The sequence below is a fragment of the Chenopodium quinoa genome, unplaced genomic scaffold, assembly GCF_001683475.1.
Source record: "Chenopodium quinoa cultivar QQ74 unplaced genomic scaffold, ASM168347v1, whole genome shotgun sequence".
Taxonomy (NCBI): Eukaryota; Viridiplantae; Streptophyta; class Magnoliopsida; order Caryophyllales; family Amaranthaceae; genus Chenopodium; species Chenopodium quinoa.
In genome coordinates, this window is record NW_018744626.1 from 630,480 (window position 1) to 651,660 (window position 21,181).

At 32.7% G+C, this 21,181-nt stretch overlaps 2 protein-coding genes across 2 annotated transcripts; one reads left to right on the forward strand and one right to left on the reverse strand.

The window, feature by feature from the left end:
- Positions 1 to 6,262: 6,262 nt before the first annotated feature.
- Positions 6,263 to 13,529, forward strand: LOC110700303 (probable sodium/metabolite cotransporter BASS3, chloroplastic). Its single transcript, XM_021877822.1, has 5 exons — positions 6,263 to 7,016; positions 11,129 to 11,224; positions 11,317 to 11,623; positions 11,714 to 11,961; positions 12,835 to 13,529. Exons 1-5 carry the CDS (start codon positions 6,562 to 6,564, stop codon positions 13,073 to 13,075), a joined length of 1,347 nt encoding a protein of 448 aa, XP_021733514.1. The 5' UTR covers positions 6,263 to 6,561; the 3' UTR covers positions 13,076 to 13,529.
- Positions 13,530 to 18,444: 4,915 nt separating this feature from the next.
- Positions 18,445 to 19,937, reverse strand: LOC110700304 (transcription factor IBH1-like). The gene has a single exon (XM_021877823.1). The coding sequence runs from the start codon at positions 19,258 to 19,260 to the stop codon at positions 18,751 to 18,753; it is 510 nt and encodes a 169-aa protein (XP_021733515.1). The 5' UTR covers positions 19,261 to 19,937; the 3' UTR covers positions 18,445 to 18,750.
- Between the last annotated feature and the right edge of the window lie 1,244 nt (positions 19,938 to 21,181).

A 21,181-nucleotide genomic window follows, 5' to 3' on the forward strand; every position in this document is an offset into this window, starting at 1 on the left:
CCAAATTTAAACCGGGATAAAAACCGTTTACACCGAACCGTTAACAAACCGCAACCCGTATGCACCGAACCGTTTACTACCCAAACCGAATTTAAACCGTTCAAGAATAAACCGAAACCGAATCGAACCGATAATTGTTTAAACCGAACTAAAACCGACCCGTAAGACATTTGAACCGATTTCTAACCGACCCAATTTCAAACCGAACTGTCAAACCGTTTTGACAGTACTAAGTACAACAAAACTTTGCCTATTTCCCTCTTCCTTGTTTTGTATGGTGAGATAAAAGGTGCTTTCTACGCTTATTAGTAATAGTCGTTACGAGTATTATTATTTTAGTAATTTGAAAATGTGTACATTTTAACTGAATTTCACTTATCTTATTAGTCTTATTACTCAAATAATCTCTAAAGTTACAACTAAAAAAAATGGAAGGTAGTACTTGGCAATAAGATTTTTTAAAATATTTTATTTTAAAAAATATGTGACTCAGAGTTGGGGACAAAATCTAGGATATGCAGCTTCGACGACTGGACCCAATTACTTAATGTGGGTTTATGCACTTCACATGGGATTTTGAATGTTTTCTCAACAAGACAAGAAATATGTTACAAACTTGGAACTTTTTTTAAAAAAAAAATTATTATTATTATTATATATACTTATATTTTTTGTACATATAAAAATAAATACTCCGTATTAATAAATAATTGATTATGATGAATTACTATTATATTAAATTATTAATGTCGTTTTCATCTAAATGGAGGTTGTTGAAGGAAAGATTAATTAGCTTTTTGATCTGGACATCATTATCAGTGGGCTATTATCATTCTTTCAACACTTAAAAAAAAATAAAGGAAAAAAAAAGAAAGGTTTGTTCTGTTGCATTTTGCAAAGTATCTACTTGTATTATTATATTTATAGGGTAGGTTACCGTAGGTATCCTTCGTACTACAACTTTACCTAATATACTGCTAATCAAATATTTATTTCTCTAATCATGTACAAACTTTACCTAGCATTGATAGCATAACCACACATATTTACTATGTTGGTGCCGTAAATGATCATCCAAGAGTAATGCGTAAATTAGTGGTTTCACTTTAGGTGACATCAAATATAATGATATGTAAACATCACAAACTGAATTATCTTATTTATCCTTCACAAGCAATTTATATAATTAGACTCGACTACTCGAATAAATCAAAAACTACGGAGTAATTTTTATTGACATTGTAACCATTTGTATTTACTAATGAAATTTTCTTACGAGCATGAGCCACTTTAGCCTGTTCTTAATGATAGTGTAAAGTCATTAATTATTTGCGGCATATCTAAAATCGTGTTTGGTGATATGGTGATATTTTAAGTATGAAAAAAAAAGAGTAGAGATTGGATTTTGCAGGCCGTCTTTTAATGTTTTTTCTTTTCTCTCATGTGTTACAAGAAACCGATAATGTTGTTGGATCAATAGTGATGTGTACCAGCAAAATTGAAGTAGGAATTCCTAATTTGGTGAAGCATTTTGCATGTGCCATGAAGATAGGTGATGTTGATGTAGCTTTGACAATAATGGTTGATACGTACATGAAATATTAGCCGTTGATGGGATAGAGATGAAGAAGAGAGGATTTGTGAGTGGTTGGGTTGCAATATATATAGAGCTAAGCTGCTTGTAAGAGTGGTTGGTTGATTGAAAAAGCTGCTTTGTCAATTGTAGTAAAAAAAGCTATTGACTCTTGTTTTTTGATTCTCTAATCTATGAGCTTTTTTTGGGTCTAAATAATCAAAGTTGAACTTTTAGCAAATGATTGGAAAGTTTGATGACTTTGATCTTCACTTTAATTTGTGTAAGAGTTAAATTTTTCTAAAGGTAATGCCATACTGTTTGCTGATTGCAACTATGGATACTAGTCTTAGCCTCTTAGGCCTCTTAGCTAGCTGAACTAGTTACTCTAGGTGACTTGAGAATATCTCCACTTGAAAATCTGGTAAGAGTTAATAAGTGTGATGACTTTTATGTTGTTTTATGATTATAAAGATGAATTTTACTTCTTGTACTAGAAAAACATTTAGGATACTACTCCGTACTAGCCATACCCAATAACCTATTAATTCATTAAATGTTTCACTCTATAATCAATCTACCTGTTAAAATCACCGGCCAACCACTTAAGAATACCTCTTTGGGGGTAATTTTTTAAAAACGGAAGAGTTATTAAAAAGAAAAATCCCTAAAAAGAGGAAAGAGTAGAATATGTAATACCAAAATCCTTTTTCTAAGGAGCAATAGTTGAAATAAACAAAAGATGTGACCTAATCAATCTCATGCAAATTCAATCTAGTATGATGCATGACCTATAATTTAGTACAATAAGATTCTTTTTCATAATTAGGTTTTGGCTTAGCCATATTTGCATTTTCAAATAGGTGGTTCTTTAGCTTCTATCACGCTTCATGGACCACCTTTCTTTTTGACTTTGATGCTTGTTATAAGTACTCCCTCCGTTTTTTTATATGCATCACTTGAGAATGCACATAATTTTAGGAGATAAATATAATATTGTGAGTAGGTGAATAAATTAATATAATAAAAATATGATGGGATTATGAAAGAGAAAGTATGTGAGAGAGAATAGATATTTTATTATTTAAGTGGGGACATAGAAGAGAGAGAAATGATAAAATAATTTGAGTGGGGTTTAAAGTAAGAGAGAGAAATAATAAAATATGGTATAACTTTACCAAATATAGAAGTGATGCATATAAAAAAAAAACACCCATAAAAGACAAGTGATGCATATAAAAAAAACGGAGGGAGAATATTGCAAGTATTTCTCTTCCCACAATTCCAAATCTAGCTTTAAAATCTTGTAATTTAACTCTACCCGAGTACATGGGAATCTCTAGTTTTCCTTTTGAACAAAAGGCTCCATTTTAACAAACCATTTTACTCACTTTTGCCTAGGGGCGTCAAAAACTTACCCGATCCGAAAGGTTTACTTGAAACCGAACTGTTTTCGAACTAGTTGGACCCGGATATATTTTATCCGAATTCGATCTGGAGTCGACTCGACGTTATCTCGAAACCGACTCCACCTGGTAATTTATGATCCAAATCCAATTTGAAATCGACTCATATTAAAACCGAAACCAATAAGACTCGATAATATAAGATCTGAATTCGATCTAGCCCGAAATGAAATCTACTTGTAACCATTTAGACCCGAAAAAATACCACTTTTTACCCGATCTTTAATTATCCGATTTAAAACTTCCTATGACCCAATTAAAACCGACACGAAATTACTCATAATTCAATTAAACCCAGCTTGCTTTTAAACATATATAACTTTTTGTTCTATCTTAAAATCAAATTCGTTACCACTATACATTTGTGGTAGAGAATGGTTGATGGCTCAACCTTAGAATCATATATCCTTACATTTGAGTTATGTTGTTTGATGAAGTCTTTCTTAAGTCAACATTCAAGTTGTGAATTATAGAATTTGTAGAGAGAACAAAGAAGGGAGTCATAGAAAAAAATGATAATCGATTAATTGATACGGAGTACTATAATAAAATGGTAAAAGAATAAATAAACAAATGAATAGTAACAATTGAGATACCACAAAAGTAACGCAAAGCAATAAGAATATGTTTGAATTGAGTTAACATTATAGGAATAGTACATTGATTGATATATTAGTGAATTAATCCATGATTTTAGCACTCTAAAGTCAAAAAATCCAATATTATCATTATATACCATAAAATATACTTCCAATGTATAAATTTTGAAATTTATAATATAAATATATAATTATGATATATTAATGTAATTTGGTGTGTTATATTCACCTGATTTTGACGAATATGTATTTATTTCAGCTTAATTGAACTTCTAAATTTATATAAAACAATTCTAAATTTATTTGAATTTATATAAACGTATCTAAATTTATCTAAACTCATACTCTGTATCAATTTGAAACTATCTGAATTTATTGAAGTTAGCTGAAATTATTTGAATTTATAAGAAAATATCATAATTATATGAAATAATCTGAACATATATTAATTCATCTTAATATATATGAAATTATTCGAACTTATCTGAATTTATTTAAACTAATGTGAATTTATCTGAACTAATATGAATTTGTATCAAATTATATGATATAATCGATCTGAACTTAGGGCCTGTTCACTTCAGATTAATTTCAGTTTAGTTCAGGTCTAATCAGTTCAGCTCCTAATTTCCCAAATTTAAATTATTCGACCCAAAACCAAAACTAAAGTATTATAACTGAGATTGAGCTAATAATCGAAGCAACCACATTCAAATTTTAATCGGAACTGAAGTGATTTGAACCAAGATCTAATCAAATTCGAAATAACCCGATCCAAAGTCAAATAAATTCACTTTGACCCAAATAAACCCAATAAAATCCGGATCCGAGTTCATCTTAACTCGATATGACTCGACTTGAATTTGACTCGACCCAATTCGATTTGTATCCGACCATACTTGAACTCAACTTTAACCCGAATCTGATGAAGCTCAACACGATTTGATTTGGTTTGTAAGATTAAAATGACCCATCATTACCCGACCCAAACGTCCCGACCCATCGTGGGTCAACCCAAACTCCATCTGGGTACCCGATTTGACACCTCTTCTTTTGCCTAGTCCTTTTATAAGAAAGACCAAATTATATTACTAAGGAGTACTACTTATTTTCCTATGGGGTAAAACATTGTAAAAGATCTAGGATAACCTTTAAAAGAAATGTCCCTTATTCTCTTGTTATCGATGTGAAATAAATTGAAACTTTACGGGACATAGTGGTGAAGGTGATTAATTAATATGCTAGTTCAGGTGGTTTTAGGATGGGAGATAAATTGAAACGTTAATGGACATAATAGTGGAGGTGATTAATATGCTAATCCGAGTAAGTTCATATTTAGTATGGTTCTAGAAAAGGAATGCGTAGGAAGGTGGAAGAGTAATGCTAATATCATTGATGATAATTTTTTTTGGTAAGATGGGTCTTACCAAGCCAGTTTTCCATACAAATCAACCCACCTTAAGTTAGCGAGCTAAACAATTTGAGGACCAGGAGGTAAGGAGATCCTCTTCCTCAAATGGGGATTGAAATAAACCTATTATTCCGGTTAAAAGATGTTCTCCTACAGTCCTACTTATTAGGCCAAGCTTAGCTTGGTAAGCAAACAATTAGTGATATTAATGCTTAATTGATCTCATTTCCACAACTTAAAAATACTATACCAAACATGTACAAGTATGTTGGTAATCAACATAGTTACAAGAAAACTACTCCGTACGACTGGGCCGGTTCAGTGATTGGTCCAGGTTAAAAACCGTACGAGTGGGTTGACCATGCTTGATTAATGACCCTCTTAGTGGGCTGATCAATGCTGTGCTAGAATCAGGTTGGACTATGTGAGCCCATAACAAAAATCAAAGTCTATATTTGTGAAAGGGTTTTCTCATATAGGCCTTTCATTAAGCAATTATTGAATTGATCACCAAGGTAGGAAAAGGCCCAATATGGAATAAAATCCAATAACCCATGCCAAATGTTATAAATGTCTGAAATGTACAGATGTTAGTATTCAGAAAAATTTCACCAACTTAGAATACTATTGAATTCACACAATTTCTGTGTTGCTTGCACATGCTTAGCACAAACGAAAGATCGAACTTGCCTTCTCAACAAACCACAAATCAAATCTCTTATGGTGATTGTTGTAACTAAATATAAACCAAATTCGAATATGATCAAGTTTATGATTTAAATATGTAATCAATAATTAATACTTTGTGTTATTTTACAAATTTTAATGACACTTACTCAATCTAGCGTATTGTGCACCAAGCTAAGCTTAGTTTACCTTTCAACCTTAACTCAAGACATCATTCCTCATTCGATACACTTTCAAGATGGAAATCCCTAACTTTTCACCCTCACTTTCAAACGATTTAATCTTCAAATATTGAAAAAAAAAGCGTGAGTATTAAAAAAAAAAGCGTGAGTCTGGTTAGGGTCGGAAGTCGGATGCTAAAAACAAGAGGACATATGAATAATGCCCAAACACCACCAACATTTCCACCTTCCACTTGGTGAACATGACAAAGTCCTAGAAAAATTAAACACTTCCAACTTCCCAACAGAAAAGTAAACAAATAGAAATTGATTGTATCGAATCAATTTAAGGTGCCAAAATGAAGAGTTATAATGCCAACAAAAATTACGAAAACACACATTTGTCAATTATCATATTTCGTACCAAATTTCTCTCTCCTCCATCTTTTCTTAATCCCAGCTCTCTTTCACACCTCATATCTTCCCTCTCCTTTCTCTTTCCTCTGCCATCTCTGTCGTGGACTATTACTACTACACTCGGAGTACTATTCTTCCAAGAAATGTCCAAACCCCATTAAAACCCTCTAATCAATACAACCCAGAAATAAATCTTCCTAATTTTGTAAATTTCTATTAAAAATTTGCAATTTGCTACTGAAATTGAATGGCTATATCACCATCTTTATCATTGTCATTGGCTCCGGCTTTCTCGTTTCTGCAATCAAAACCCCAGCTCACAAATAATTTTTTGTCAATTTCTTCTAATTCACCTCTAAATTTGTCTAATTTATGTCTAAACATCAAAAGGAAGGCAGTTAAAGGGAGTAAGATTTCTGGGTATTTGAAGAATTCGCATAAAAGGGGTGATAATGGTGGTTTTAATGGCGGATTATCGGTGTATATGTGTTCAACGACGCCGTTTATTGGATTTGGAGGGAGAGTTGGATTGCATAGAAGATTAGGAAATGTTTGTTTGTTATCATTTGGTAATGATACTAGTAATCAAATATCAAGTGATGATTCAAAAAGTGGTGGTTCTCAGAATTTGTCAGCAATTCTTCCATTTGTGGTTGTTGCCACCGCGGTCGTTGCCCTATCTCAACCAGCCTCTTTTACTTGGTATATACTCAATTCTAAAACACAATTTCTTAATTTATTGTATTTTCTTTTTACTAAACTTAGAATTATTTTGTATGAATATAACTGATATGTTATGACTTATGAGAATGTGGTAAAAATTGTATGTAACGGGTGTATTGTATATAACAGGCTTAGTTGCACTTGTTGTATACAGGACCTACTATTTTTGTTGGGTGGAATGAATATACTAGTAGTTGATTTGTGTGGATGCCAACTAACTTGATTAAAGTACGAGTATTGGGGGTGATATCCTAGAATCAAATCCCGTTTATATCATTTGTTTGTTTAGTAACATAGTGAAATCTAGTGAGTTCTAGAATGCTTTGGATCTCTTCTGGGATTTGATTAGGTTTCTTTGCATGTTGCTTTTAGTTGTTACAGATGATGTCATTAGAGAATTTTATAATTTTTGTGTACTTAATTGTTTTTTTTGTTAAGAGTTTATATAGTTTATTTGTAAAGGTTATTACTTACCTGTCAAGAGGGAAATTCTTTGGTGACATAGCATTAATAAATATGGGAGTACTATAGTTGACTAGTTATTCTAAGTTGTGTTTTTCCATGCCAGTTCTGCCTTAAAAAGTACTACAATTGCTATAATAATGTGATCATGTAAGCAATTATGTTTTGCCTACTGAATATTAGGTACTTGGTATTAGTTTAACTCGTATAATGACGTATTGACGTTCTTTGGTCATGTGTAAGGATGAGTTAGGCTAGTCTTATTATTACCATATCAGAGTGCATTAAAGAAAAATAAAAAAGCAGTTTTATACAATTTTATACTCCATAATTCCTTCCAAGTTTAAGGATGTGTTTGGTTTGTATACTGTGTAGTGGTGTGAAATTAGTGTCTTGAGTTAAAAGTAGTTCTTCTAAATACTGGAGAAGGCTTTCCCTTTTAGGTCATGCTTTTATTGGGAATAGTATGCTAAGGGGGGTGACAAAGAAATTTGATAGGTTGTCGTACACCTGTCAAAAATAAATTCCTAACAAAACCAACTAACAATGTAATAGGGTAAGTAGGGTCGAATCCACAGGGAGATGGTATTCAATCTAACCTCTAAGAAATTAGAGAAACTAAACTATGTCACGAAATTGGGATAGGAAAGTAGTCTAAATTAAAATAGGAATAAAACAATTGATAAAAAGACCTAGGGTTATGGTTCACCATGCTTATAGTTCTAAATCTATCAAATATCAATAACGAACAATTCAATCAATCAATTATCTAGAGCAATTGCTAAGCCTACGGTCGGGTCTTAACGCTCTCAATTCAACATATGTAGTTCGGTCGCTAACATAATCAGAATTGTTAATTGTAGGTAAGCCTCTAAAAGTAAGATCTTTCGATTCAAACTCTTATTAACAAAAATTAATCAAACAATTGATCAGGTTGCAAGATTAACAATAAAACACTATCAATTAGAGAAATCAATAATCAAAATATTAAAAATACCAATCAAGATTCATAATATAAACATGGATTCTCAAACCCTAGAAATAAACTACTCTAGCATGAAATAAATAATAAAAACTAGAAATAATAAAGAAAGTATAATTAAAAGTAAAGAAATAAAATTACCTCTATAAATTAAAGTAACAAATTCAAGGACAAATCCATGGAGGAATCCATGGAGTTTTCTATGAAAAACTAGGGTTAGAGAGAAACTACAACGAACGTAAAATAAAAAGTATAAAAAGGCATAAAAAAAGCATAAGGGAAAAATAAAATCCCTTGGAGTATTTATATTATCCTAAAACTAATCTAAAGATAAATAAATAAATAAAAGGTAAGAAATTAAAATAACAAAAGTTGTTCGATGATTGGACAATTAAAGGAGTCGTAGTCGATCAAGGATCGTTGCGATGATGGAAAACAAGGCTCGGAGATGACTGCTGCTGGGCGCGGAAACCAGCGGCCGCTGGGTATCCATCGGCCAGACCAGTAGCTGCTCGTGGCTTGGGAGTGCCGAGCTTCGGGCGCTGGTGGTCCGCTGGTTCGCAGGGTCGTCTTTCAAGGGCTATAAATCCTGTTATAGAAGGAGTCTCAGGGCGTGTAACCTATCACTAAAAAGCTCTTCAAGTCTAGTTTCCAACGCAGTTTGAATCGCATCAATCCGATCTGTATAACTCAAGATATGATCAAAAGAGTGGACAAAGGTCAGTTTTGACAATTTGTAAACCATCGTTTTTCTTCATTTCTAGCTCAAATTCATTTCCGTAAAGTGCATAACGACCCTTGTGGATGCTATATTCATTCCTCATGCATATAAATCTCAAAATCAACATCCACAAACATGGGATCTCCAATTAATAAACTCAATTCATCGGCTTCCATCCAAATATCATCCGAATCAACTCCAAACACTACGAAAGCGTCCAAATGTCTATCAAATCACCTGAAACATTAAGAAAAACACAAACGGAGCGTAATAGAGTACAAAACAAACAACTTATGTATTTACGACCTAAAAAGCGACTAAAAGACCTAAAAAGCAACTATAAACTTAGCATAAACGTGCCTATAAATCCTATATAAATGTGATTCATCAAAAATTTGAGAGAATGATAGTGAAATTAGATGGTGGTCTATAGGATAGATTATTTAATAAGTAATTATTGAACGAGGAAGAGAAGGAAGGGGAACTATAACCCTCATTTTAAGGGTTGAAGTGTAACATTAATTTAGTGTGGTGGTGGGTTACAATTACCCCCAAAATAAGGGTATTAATTTCCTCATTCCTCCCTCCTACAGCCCAATATCCTTATTTTTATCTTCCATTACACCCTTAATACACTATCCTCAATCCAAGCATGCCCTTTAATTAAGGAATGACATATTTTCCCCTTTTCTCTCTGAATGTAATGTTAAGAGTTTGGAAGTCAATTCATTTCGACTTTCGTAATAAAATTTAACAGGAATTTAATTTTAGTTGAAAGCATCTTTCTCCTGGCCAAATGCAACCTAAAAACTCATGCCATTTGTACTTTATTTGAAAGTTTGCCTGAGATGCGAGGGGCAAGGCTCATAGAGCTATTGCTCGCAGGACATCTTGAAGCGCTTCAGGAATATTCTGGACAGAGTGGGCATGTGTAAATTATTATTGTTTTGAAAATTTATTTATGAGTCCTATTGTTCCTTTGATTTGATATGATATGATATGATATGATATCAATGTGAGTAGGTGAACCAAAACTAACTTCGCTTGTAAATTTGTGATCTATGAACATTTTAGAAAAACATGAAAGCTTTCTTAGCTTAACAAAGTGCAATAACAAAGGCCTTTTAAGTGGTTGATAATGTTCCTAGATCCATAGGAATCAATCCAATGGGTTTGAGCATAGTTGTAAATTATCTATTAAAGTTTCCTATGGTCTAAAAAAAATAAATGTCTCATTTCAATGATCAGTAAAAATTGAAACAGGGCATAGTGATGGAAATTGTTACAGAGTAAATGAAAGTGTATTATAGAAAGGGTATCTGATCACAGAAGTAAGCAGCAAAAAAGGTGAAATAGCTGGGGTTGTCTGTAACGATCTACTAATCTACTAAATAGCTAGCTAACATGTGATTTAAAGAGAAAGCAATTTAAGGGAAGAAAGATAGGATTTTGATTCAAACGGAACTTTCTTACAAGTAGCTTCAGGCTACCAATCTCTGAGGGTGGCTTGAGGCCACGAATCTCCAATATTTCCTTACACAATAATCAACTACCTAGTCTGACCCTTCTCTCCCTTTTATATGTACACACTCAGCCAATGGCTGTCAAAAAGGATCCCACCTAATCATTTGTCCTGTAGTGTTTCATTTGGCTGCTATCCTGCCCCTTGCATTGCTCCACTAGCCTTTCCGTTCAAGGTTTCTCTTGCTCGTCCGGTGTAGGTGATCAGACCACATGGTGGCTGTTCATTGGCTTTTGCATTTGTGATTGTTGCATTGTCCTGAACTAGAAAGAGGGCATTCAGTCTTTGATGAAGAGCAGATTATTGCTTAGGCTTTGTGTGAGAAAAAATGGAACTAGGCCTTGTTTAGGCTAAAAAATTATTGCTGTACAATCCTGATAAAACAGTTCTTCTATTTTATGCAGGGTATCAAAAGAATTATACGCCCCTGCACTTGGTGGGATCATGCTGTCTATTGGAATAAGATTATCCATAGATGACTTTGCTCTTGCTTTTCAGAGGTAGGTACTTGAAATACCGCCCATAGCCTATTGGCCTCATATTCTCTACTATTGAAAGCCTTACTTATACAGTCGAGTTTCTATACCTGCAGGCCTTTGCCTCTTACTCTTGGGTTTTTGGCCCAATATGTGGTAAAACCAGTCCTTGGTGTATTGATTGCTCAAGCATTTGGGGTGTCACCTATGTTCTATGCAGGCTTTGTCCTCACAGCCTGTGTTTCAGGTGCTCAACTATCTAGCTATGCTACCTTCTTGAGCAAAGGAGACGTAGCATTGAGCATTTTGTTGACTAGCTCCTCAACCATTGCATCAGTTATCTTTACCCCTCTTTTGACCCGCCTTCTTATTGGGTCTGTTGTTCCTGTTGATCCTGTTGCTATGTCTAAGTCTATACTGCAGGTACTGAGTTTTCCATAGAAAAGGTTCATGCTACAATTGGGTATGTGTATTACTCAATTAACTTGATTTTAGACTTGTGCTTTTTCTTAGGTAGTTCTTGTCCCTATCAGTCTTGGTCTATTGCTGAATACCTATGCCAAAGCAATTGTCAACCGCCTTCAACCAGTGATGCCCATTGTAGCTATGGCCTGCACTTCATTGTGTATTGGTAGTCCCCTTGCAATAAATCGTAGTCGGATTCTTTCTGCTGAAGGTTTTCGTTTGATTGCCCCAGTGTTGGCATTTCATGCTGCGGCTTTCACATTAGGATATTGGCTCTCCAAACTACTGAATCTGAGGTAATTAAATATAAAAAATCTTATTCTTCTGCTTGCCTAATATTTGGTTGATTAGTAGAGTTATAAACAGTACTTTGCCCGTGTTGTAATGATATGTACATGCCAACCCCTGCACTATTGTCATTGATTGTGTAATTATAACAATTAGTAATTCTACTATGTTGAGACTATGTGTTTAGATCTTTAATAGAAAATGCGGGTGAGTTTTCTGTCAATTCTAGCCTGATTGACACTGTCAATTTGATGCAGCATATATTGTTTGACACGTATACATGTCCAATAATTTTATGCAGTGCACTACTTTTATGGCTCAAAATGAAGTCTTCATATCTACATCAGAGCATCCAAACATTGCACATGGGTATTTTATGTTATTTGAATATTTCCGAGTAATAACAATTTGCTTCAATCAATTATTGGTCAGAGGGTCAGACAAATGAATACATCAAAGAATAGTTTCTATGCGTTATGTGTTTCCCCCCTCAACCTATCAGTTGCAGAACGAACCCGTAATGATTTAATTAGTTTGAAAACTCAAAGAAAGCTCATAGATATGCAATTCTTAAACTGAGAAATCCTATTTATAGTGCAAATAACCGATCAGATTAAACTTATTCTTGCTAGATCTTTACGTACTTTCTTTGAGATTTTGCTTTGTGGTAGTTAATATCATCAATGGATTGTTGCTGAATGTTTTGATTGATTCACTTCTTGTGGGTTTATGGCAATTTTTAATATCCTCATTTTTATCCTGAAACTTGATATATTTTCTCATCTATTGAGTTAATCTACTTTCAAACTTTGTAGTGATTAGCTAATTGTTTTGGTGCTATTTAGACCTGAATAAACCAATACATGTCTAAAAATTTGCAGGCAGGAGGAAGAAGTTTCCAGGACAATCTCACTGTGTACGGGGATGCAAAGTTCGACCCTAGCTGGGCTTCTTGCTACCCAGTTTCTTGGTAGTAGTCAAGCTGTTCCATCTGCGTGTTCTGTAGTTGCTATGGCTATCATGGGTCTTAGCCTTGCCTCCTTTTGGGGCAATGGCCTAAGGATCAGAGGCCTACAAAGCTCAATCACTCCCTGGTTTGAGTCAAAGGTCAAGGCTTCTTGATGCTATATTAGTGAAGTTTACCAACGTTTATAAGCCTGAAACAAGAATGATTCAAATCTTCAGCTGATTATGTTTTCTGATAGCGGCTAAAAGGTGCAGCAACAGCACTTTGACTGCTATAATGTGCACATATAGTGCAAAGCTATGGAAGTTCCTTAAATCCAATGCCAAAGACTTCTATAACGTGTTTTGGTATGTCAAGCTAGTCCACATCGTTGGTGTTAACATCTTTATTTCTCTATGCTCGGGGATGTATAGTTAATAAATGTGCTAGATAGTTTGTATAGATCAAAATATGTTTGTAGTTATACGTGTAGTGAAGCAGGAATTATAAAATGTCCCGAATCCCCCCTTCCCCAAAGCAAAATGTAAGAAGAAATAAAGTCAGGGTGAGTAAATAAAACCTGTCTTTGTAATCCTCAAGTGATTACCACTTAAGTTCATCTAGTTTCTGTCTTTTCGCGTTCCTCTTATTAGGGATTTTGCTTGTAGCTACAAAGCAAGAACCCGGAAAATTTTGGTCTATGGTCATATGACGAGTTTACTTGCCTATGCAGTTCACTGTTGCGGTGTTTTCTTTTGACTTGTGAGTATTACTTGCGAAATATAGTAAAGTTAACAGAAGTGGCTACTATTAATTTCAAAGCCTTGGGGAAGAAAAAGAATGCATGAAAATTGGGAAGCTGTTGGCTATACCACAAATAGGACGTGATGCGTTTACCATTCATGTTAGGAAAAGAGCAGCTAGCCAAATTCCTTGAGAGTAAGCGACTAGTAGCTGCCTCATCTCAGAGCTTCAGCTAGTATTCTTCAAGGCACTCAAACTCAAATTAAAACCAGCCCTGGTGCTGCTAGCTTGGCGCCGAGCTATGGCACCACTCTGCAGCTTGCACTTACGAGGTTGAAAACTTGACGATTTAGAGGCTTACGATCGATATATATCATATGAAATCTATGTGACGATTTAGAGCCATACGATCGATGTATAGCATATGAAATCTATGTGACATCATTTGATGTTCTAATGGCACTTCAAGAGCCAATTGTTTTGGAGGCTAGGTGTTTTTGAGGAGAAGGGAGAACGATCGAATTTCATATTAGAGCTATTTTGCATCAACAATACAATATGTTTAACTAATTACTCTTTCTGTTTCATTGTAATTGATACACTTTGGCTTTTTTCAATTCATATGCTCCGTATGAAACTTTGACTATAGCTTGAGTAATAAATGAAAGACAATTAGTATCTGTAATATGTTTTTAAATGGATGTTAATGTGAATTTAATACTACCTCCGTTTCTTATTATGTGCAACAAAGATGTATTATTTGTGAGACATAAAATATTCCTTTGTTGCACATAATATGAAACGGAGGTAGTATAACCTTTAAAAACTGTTTTATTAATGTTTAATTATATATATGTTAATGATCAAATTAATGCATAAAAAAAAAATCCTGATGCATTGATTAATCGACATATAATGTGTGCCAAATTAAATGATGTGTCAGTTATTATGGAACAGAGTATGTATATACTCGTAAAAATAAATTTGAAGAAATCTACACAAATGATTTTGACACGCTATATGTGAGTAATGTGATCTAGAGCATTGTATTCCAAGCCAAAATCAATCAAAGGCATGCTAAAATCAAATTCAACGTACTCTCTTCTTCCTTATTACGTGCTAGAATACTCCGTTAGAGAATTATTCATCTTATTATTTTATATTTAAAAAAGTTTACATTAAAAATAATAAAAATAAAGAACATAGATGATTAATTCAATCACTTTTTGTTGGAAGTAATTTATCCAATATTCCCAATAACTAAGCTAGTTTATAATGTTCTTACGTAGTATGGTGTTAAGTGATGCTACGCCATTATAACGAAAATAACAAGGATGGTGGTTGTCATAATGAATGACATTTGCCTTTCTAAATGTCCTAGAAAGGTGTGCTTGTTTATTTTAGAAAGCGATGATTATATATTTTATATGCCCTACAAAATCAATGTGTCTTTTAACCCCAATGAAATTTCCAAAGATTTAAACATTTTGTGGGACGTCTACTAAATTATGAATTGTCCCACTTCTTGTCTTCTTGTATTCACTTCGTTTACTCGAATAAGTTTGCTCATGTGCATGCTTCAAATCATTATTATCTAGTACTTGTGCTTTGTTTTCAACCTTTTTCTTCAATTTTGATGAGATGAGTACTATAGGAGTTAGTTGATGGTTTAGATGGGTGTTATTTATGTGTGATTCATTGATGTCGTGTTTGATCCGTGTCGGGTTTGTGTTGTTTATAAAGGTATGTTTAATAACGATAAGAATGTATAGTAATTAAAACTAGGTTATGTGAATTTACTTACAATTGAAGAAAGGATTGTATGTACAATAAAAGATTGAATCTCTAAAGCCTTCAATTTATAATGTAATAATGATACGATTTTGGTTGTAAATTTATAGCTAGTGCTGTTCACGCTTTGTTCATGTGTATTTCACTAGATCCAATTTTATTTTGAATTAATAATCATCTTTGAAGCAACTTATTTTCAAGTTTATGTACATTGCATGTAGAAATGTTTTGGCTATGCAATTGAGTACCATGTCATGGTGAAAATTCAATTCACTCAATTATCTTATCTTATATGAAATCATTTTATCTTTAAAGTAATAAGTAAACTTTGATTTTATTTTTTGGGATTTTTGAAAGTATCTTTAAGATAATAATAAAGCTTTTTTTACACTTAAGATTACTCCTTTAAGAGTTGGAAATATACGATTGTAGATTCTTCTATTAGCTACAATACTAACTAGAGCAAAATGGTTAAGAAAGGGAAAAGGTGTAGTATTTGACACACAACCACCCTTAATATGATGTGAGCCACAAAATACTTTTAATTGAGAACTGATTTATGTTTCATGCGTTTAATTTCAAACTCAAATTTGTAGTAACAACTAACAACCCTTCAACATTGGATTTGCTAGACAAAAAATGCACAATATTCTCCTGACACATTAACTGACTAAACTAACTTTCACTAGAAAGCTAGAATTTGGTTTTGCTATACAAAAAATGCAAATTAAAAAATTGTAAGTTTATCGATTTTGAAGTATGCATCCTTAAGGAATAATTTTAAGAATCAAATATAGTTTCTAATATCATACTCACTACATGAAGTTTAGGAATCTATGACAAATCATGTGTTCCTTGATAAGTAGTAAGATGGTCTAACAAGTACTTATTCTTACTTTTAACTTATTATTTGCAACTCTAAATAATACATGTATTATTTTTTCAAAAATAATCGGCCCTTATTTATACCTTCTACTAATTGAGTACCAAAAACACATTGGTGTGCAAACTACGGAGCTATTCCACCCAATTAATGTAGCACGTACTTAATCTTATTACATGTACAACAGGTCGACGAATTTTGAAAACAGATCACATTTAAATGGAGACAAAGGGAGTAATAGTTTGATTCGATCGATCACCATACAAAATACTAGTGTAGTTGACGTTCCTTTCAGAATGTATGATATACTATACTCGACCTTGGTCTATATGTTTGTGTACAGTTTACTCAAAACATCCGTGCGGATGATATGGAAGCTAGAAAATGACATCAAATTTTCAAGATAATTAGAGAAGCCTTTAATTATCTTAGCAGTTTAATCTCCTAGCCTAATAAGATTTTGATTCAATAAATCCAACAGCATGTACTCGCGTACTAGAAACATTGCACAAAACTATGCATTGAACGTGTTAATGTTAGAGGACCAACTCAATCAAAAGTTTAAACTGATGGTTGAGGCCCAGGAATATGTTTTGTACTCTATCACTCCCCCTCACATGAAAGGCCTTTGGGCTTGAAATGTGGATGCAACACAGGCCCACCCATACCTGGTGCGAATTAATTTCACTTTGAAGGAGGGGCGGATGAGATTCGAACCCGTGACCTTTGTGTCACACGCTGGCTCCGATACCATGTTAAACATGTTCCTGGGCCTCAACCAAAAGCTTAAACTGATGGTTAAGACCCATGAATATGTTTTATACTCTATCAGTTAATTTGGTGCAACTCTCTTACAACCCCTAAGATATAATGTTGTCACTTATTAGTATATAATTAAATTAAACTTTGAGGGTTTATAGCAAAAAAGATTATTAATTCACATGTTTTTGTTTTTGAAATCTAACTAATGACAAAATCTATTTATAAACCAAAAGAAGAATGAGACAATAATTTTTGTTTCCTCCCTTAATCACCTAATTAAATACTGCTACAATAATTAGTTCATGTTGCCAGGCATGAATTGTCCATTTTACATAATTAAAGTGCTACATGGTCCTTAATTATTCTTATTCTAATCTTGTTATCTCAACTTTTATCTCTAGATGCTTGAGTATCAAGCTACATATTTATGACGATTCGATTACAATATTAGCTAGCTGGCTTTGATTAATGCAGGATTAGAAGCATTATTAGTATTAGTTAGATGACCAAGACCAACGTAACAATTATAAGATCTTTCTTTTACCCTTGTTATATTATTATTGTATGTTTATTTAATTATTTTAAGGGATCTTTAGACTAGTAGAAACTTAATATATGGATTCAAATTTAATCAAGCTCAAGCTAATTATAGCAAGATTCCTAATTTGAAGTAGAAAATTTTCTATACTATTATATGGGGTTTTTCCTTCTTCAAGCAATAATAATCATTCGATGGAGATTGATTTGTCCATGATACCTTCATCACACCACAATTTTAAATCTCCAACATGAGGAATCATGGAGGAATTTTTTATATTTCAATTGAAGATTATATTTTGATTTTCAATTTTCGCAAATGAAATATTAAAAGCCGTCCATTCTATAAATTGTGACTCACATCAATGCGAGTAACAAATTATGTTGAGAACAATCTATTCTAACAAAAAAGTATATCGTACAATGGATGTACGGGTAAAAGTATACCTTCTAATTAAGTAAATAAAATTGATTTAATAAATGGTAAAACAAGTTCAAAAGTACATCAAAAGATATGTTGTTGCGGAGTACATTAATATCTTAAAATCAAAATTATCTTCCTCTAGCAATTTCAGGGAGAAAAAAATTCAAATCATCAAATATATTGATGTATTAAGAAACACAATCAATAATCAACTTTGCTTTCCTTATTATCTTCAAATCTCATTCATGTACCAATAAGTACAGAAGTATTTACATCAAAACCTCTCTTACTAGCATCAATAGTTTCCTTTTATAAGAAACTTTGATTTTTTATTAGTGTTTTCTTATTTGTCTGATTTTGTTCATGAACTTTAATGAATAATTCAAGAACAACAACATAAAAAATACAAGCAAAACAACAAAATATTCATTTATAATTCTCTTCATAAGTAAACAAAACAAAAATTAAGATAAGTCTTTAATCTTATCTCTAATGTACAATTTATATCAAACTATATACTTCATTATGTTTATAACATGATGAATAATCTACAAACATATGTTACATCTTTCTGTATTAATTATTAATTCCATACTACCTTGACCAACAACAACCTCACCTTAGCTTAATTACTCACATCAAACTTTATTATATAAATCCTCCTTTCATTTTACATTACATGCTTATAGTATTAATTAACTTATTAAGAATTAATTAACCGGTGTAGAGCAGTAATTAACAATACTTCTCATGACATTTACCTGAGTAGTAAGACACTTAATATAATGAGCAGTCTCATCTAACAATTTTTGCATATCCATTTCTTCTCCACCAGGCACCAACCTCCTTAGCTCTTGTGTTTGGCCGCCTTGTTGGCGGACCGCCCCTCGCCGTTGCTTTCTAGCAACAATAATACTATTTTCTCTTCTCAACAACCCACGCCGCCACCAGCTAAGCCGGATCCTTGACAACACTGCCCGGCTCCACGCCCGTTTTGGACCAACGGCCGCGGCCATGGATGCATCAGCTGCCACCTTTATCTTATGGAATTTATGATGAGTCATCATAACAATATTACCATTACCTTTGTAATTAATTTTGTTATGGATTTTTTCTTGGTGGTTGATTTTTTTTAGGGCTTTTAAGAAACGAAGGGCAAATCTTGTTCTTAGTGACTTAAGGTTTAAGGGTATAAGACGTTGATTTTGATGAGGATTCATTTCTTTTTATTGTTTTGGGTGTTTTTTAGGGTTTGTTTGGGAAATAATGAGTATAAATGGATCAAAAATCTAGGGAAAGTTTTTGAGAAGAAGAAGAAATTGGATTTTAGAAGAAGAGATTTTGTAGGTTTTTTTTTTTTTTTTTTTGGGTGAATTTTCTTACACAAAAGGGTCCTATTGTCAGAAAGACAAAAGGAGATTTTACTTCTGACTAAAAATCTGACACAAAATTTTGTACTTATACCCAATGAACTAGGAGAACCAACAAGAGAAATTCTAGGGAGGGTGGGGAAGGAGGCTTGACTCTTGAGCTTGGGGTTTTTATAGACAAAATTAATTAAATTAACAAAAAAAAAATTAAAAAATAGGAAAATTAGAAAAGTATTTTTTTTATTTTTTTAATCGGGGGGTGTTTGGGGGCCAATTAATTGGTTGGAGGGGGTGGAACAAACATGTGAAGAGAATGGGGGAAGGAAGAAAAATTAAATAAAGTAAGAGATGAGAAATGGGCGGTTGTAGTTAGAGAAGAATGAAGAAGGAAGCTTGGCTTGAGAATCAATTCACTTTCTTTTTGGTAGATTAATTAAAACAAGTTAGATATGAAATTCTTTGGGGTAGTCAAGGGAGACATTAATTTAGACTGTCAAGAAAGATTTCGAGTCTAAAATGAAGAAATAAACTATGGAGTATATGAATGGATTAAAAATAGTTAGTCAAATATATGCACATTGATGACTTTTGGTATAGTCATTTGTTTCATTTTACATGTATAACAACGTTTTAACTCAAAATATATAATTACCAGTTCATAGTCTTAATCACTAAATTACTATAATGTTCAAGACTAATATATTGATTAGATTTAAGTGATTTGGTTTACTAACCTTTATGTACTAATTTTCAACTTGATTCTTACCTTAAAAAGTACGACTCCTAAATTTCAATTACAAAATTCAAAATATAAAATAACATCAACAACAAGATATTAGATGTGCCACCTACAAGTCTTGCTTTGGTCCATAATACTCATCAAACTCTCACACTCCTAAAATTAACCCCACTATATTAGTGCTATCAATTCTCCCATAAATCAAATTAACTTGCAAAATGTAGATAATTAGTCCTTGATAGATTAGTAGCATAAATAAAGTTTTAAAGGCATATATGAATTTGAAAATGAGGGTTTAGAGAAGAAAAAAAAAAGTGAGTAAAAGGTGGGCCTAAGAATGGCCAACTACCATATGATTGCACATGGTTCCATTACCCACTTGGACTACAAAGTGGGCCCCCAGTTTTGCTTACCCAAAATTTGTCCCATCACTATTCTTTCTAAGTACTTTACCCATATATTTTTCTCTTCTTTACAATATTTGTCGTCTTTAGTAAATTAAAAAGGAAATGTCACGGTGTATACGAGACCACCATATATATACAATTATAAATATACGAGTATATACACACTAATATATCATATATCCGTTACACCTACATTTCATAATAATTGAAACACTTTAGCTTTTGTACTATTTAAAAATTAAACTTTTAATTAATTAAATATATGCATTAATATGTGCAAAAGTCCAAGCATTACTAGTCTTATGAAATCTAAAGATGTATTTTATTTATTTTTTAAAATTATTTATTTTTGCATTTATTTAATATATTTGTTGATTTCCTGTGGAAATGATTGGTTGTGGGGGCTATTTTTAATTTTATTTTTTCTTTGAATTTCTAGTGGATTCAGCAGTTAGTTATATAATGTGGGGAAAATGATATCTTTACTCAATATATATCATTAAATTAAACCCTATCTTATTTATTTTGGATCGTCCAAATATGTCACTTCTTCTGTTCTGAACTTTCTTTTGGATTTTTTCTTTGGTCCTTATGAAGTTATGATACATAATTATTAGGGTGGTTT

Excerpts from the sequence above, each read along its gene's own strand:
- LOC110700303 (XM_021877822.1), top strand. The coding sequence starts at position 6,562 with ATGGCTATATCACCATCTTTATCATTGTCATTGGCTCCGGCTTTCTCG. Across the intron at positions 11,624-11,713 it reads TGTCTAAGTCTATACTGCAG|GTAGTTCTTGTCCCTATCAG; the intron begins GTACTGAGTTTT and ends GCTTTTTCTTAG. Across the intron at positions 11,962-12,834 it reads TCCAAACTACTGAATCTGAG|GCAGGAGGAAGAAGTTTCCA; the intron begins GTAATTAAATAT and ends AAAAATTTGCAG.
- LOC110700304 (XM_021877823.1), bottom strand. The coding sequence starts at position 19,260 with ATGAATCCTCATCAAAATCAACGTCTTATACCCTTAAACCTTAAGTCA.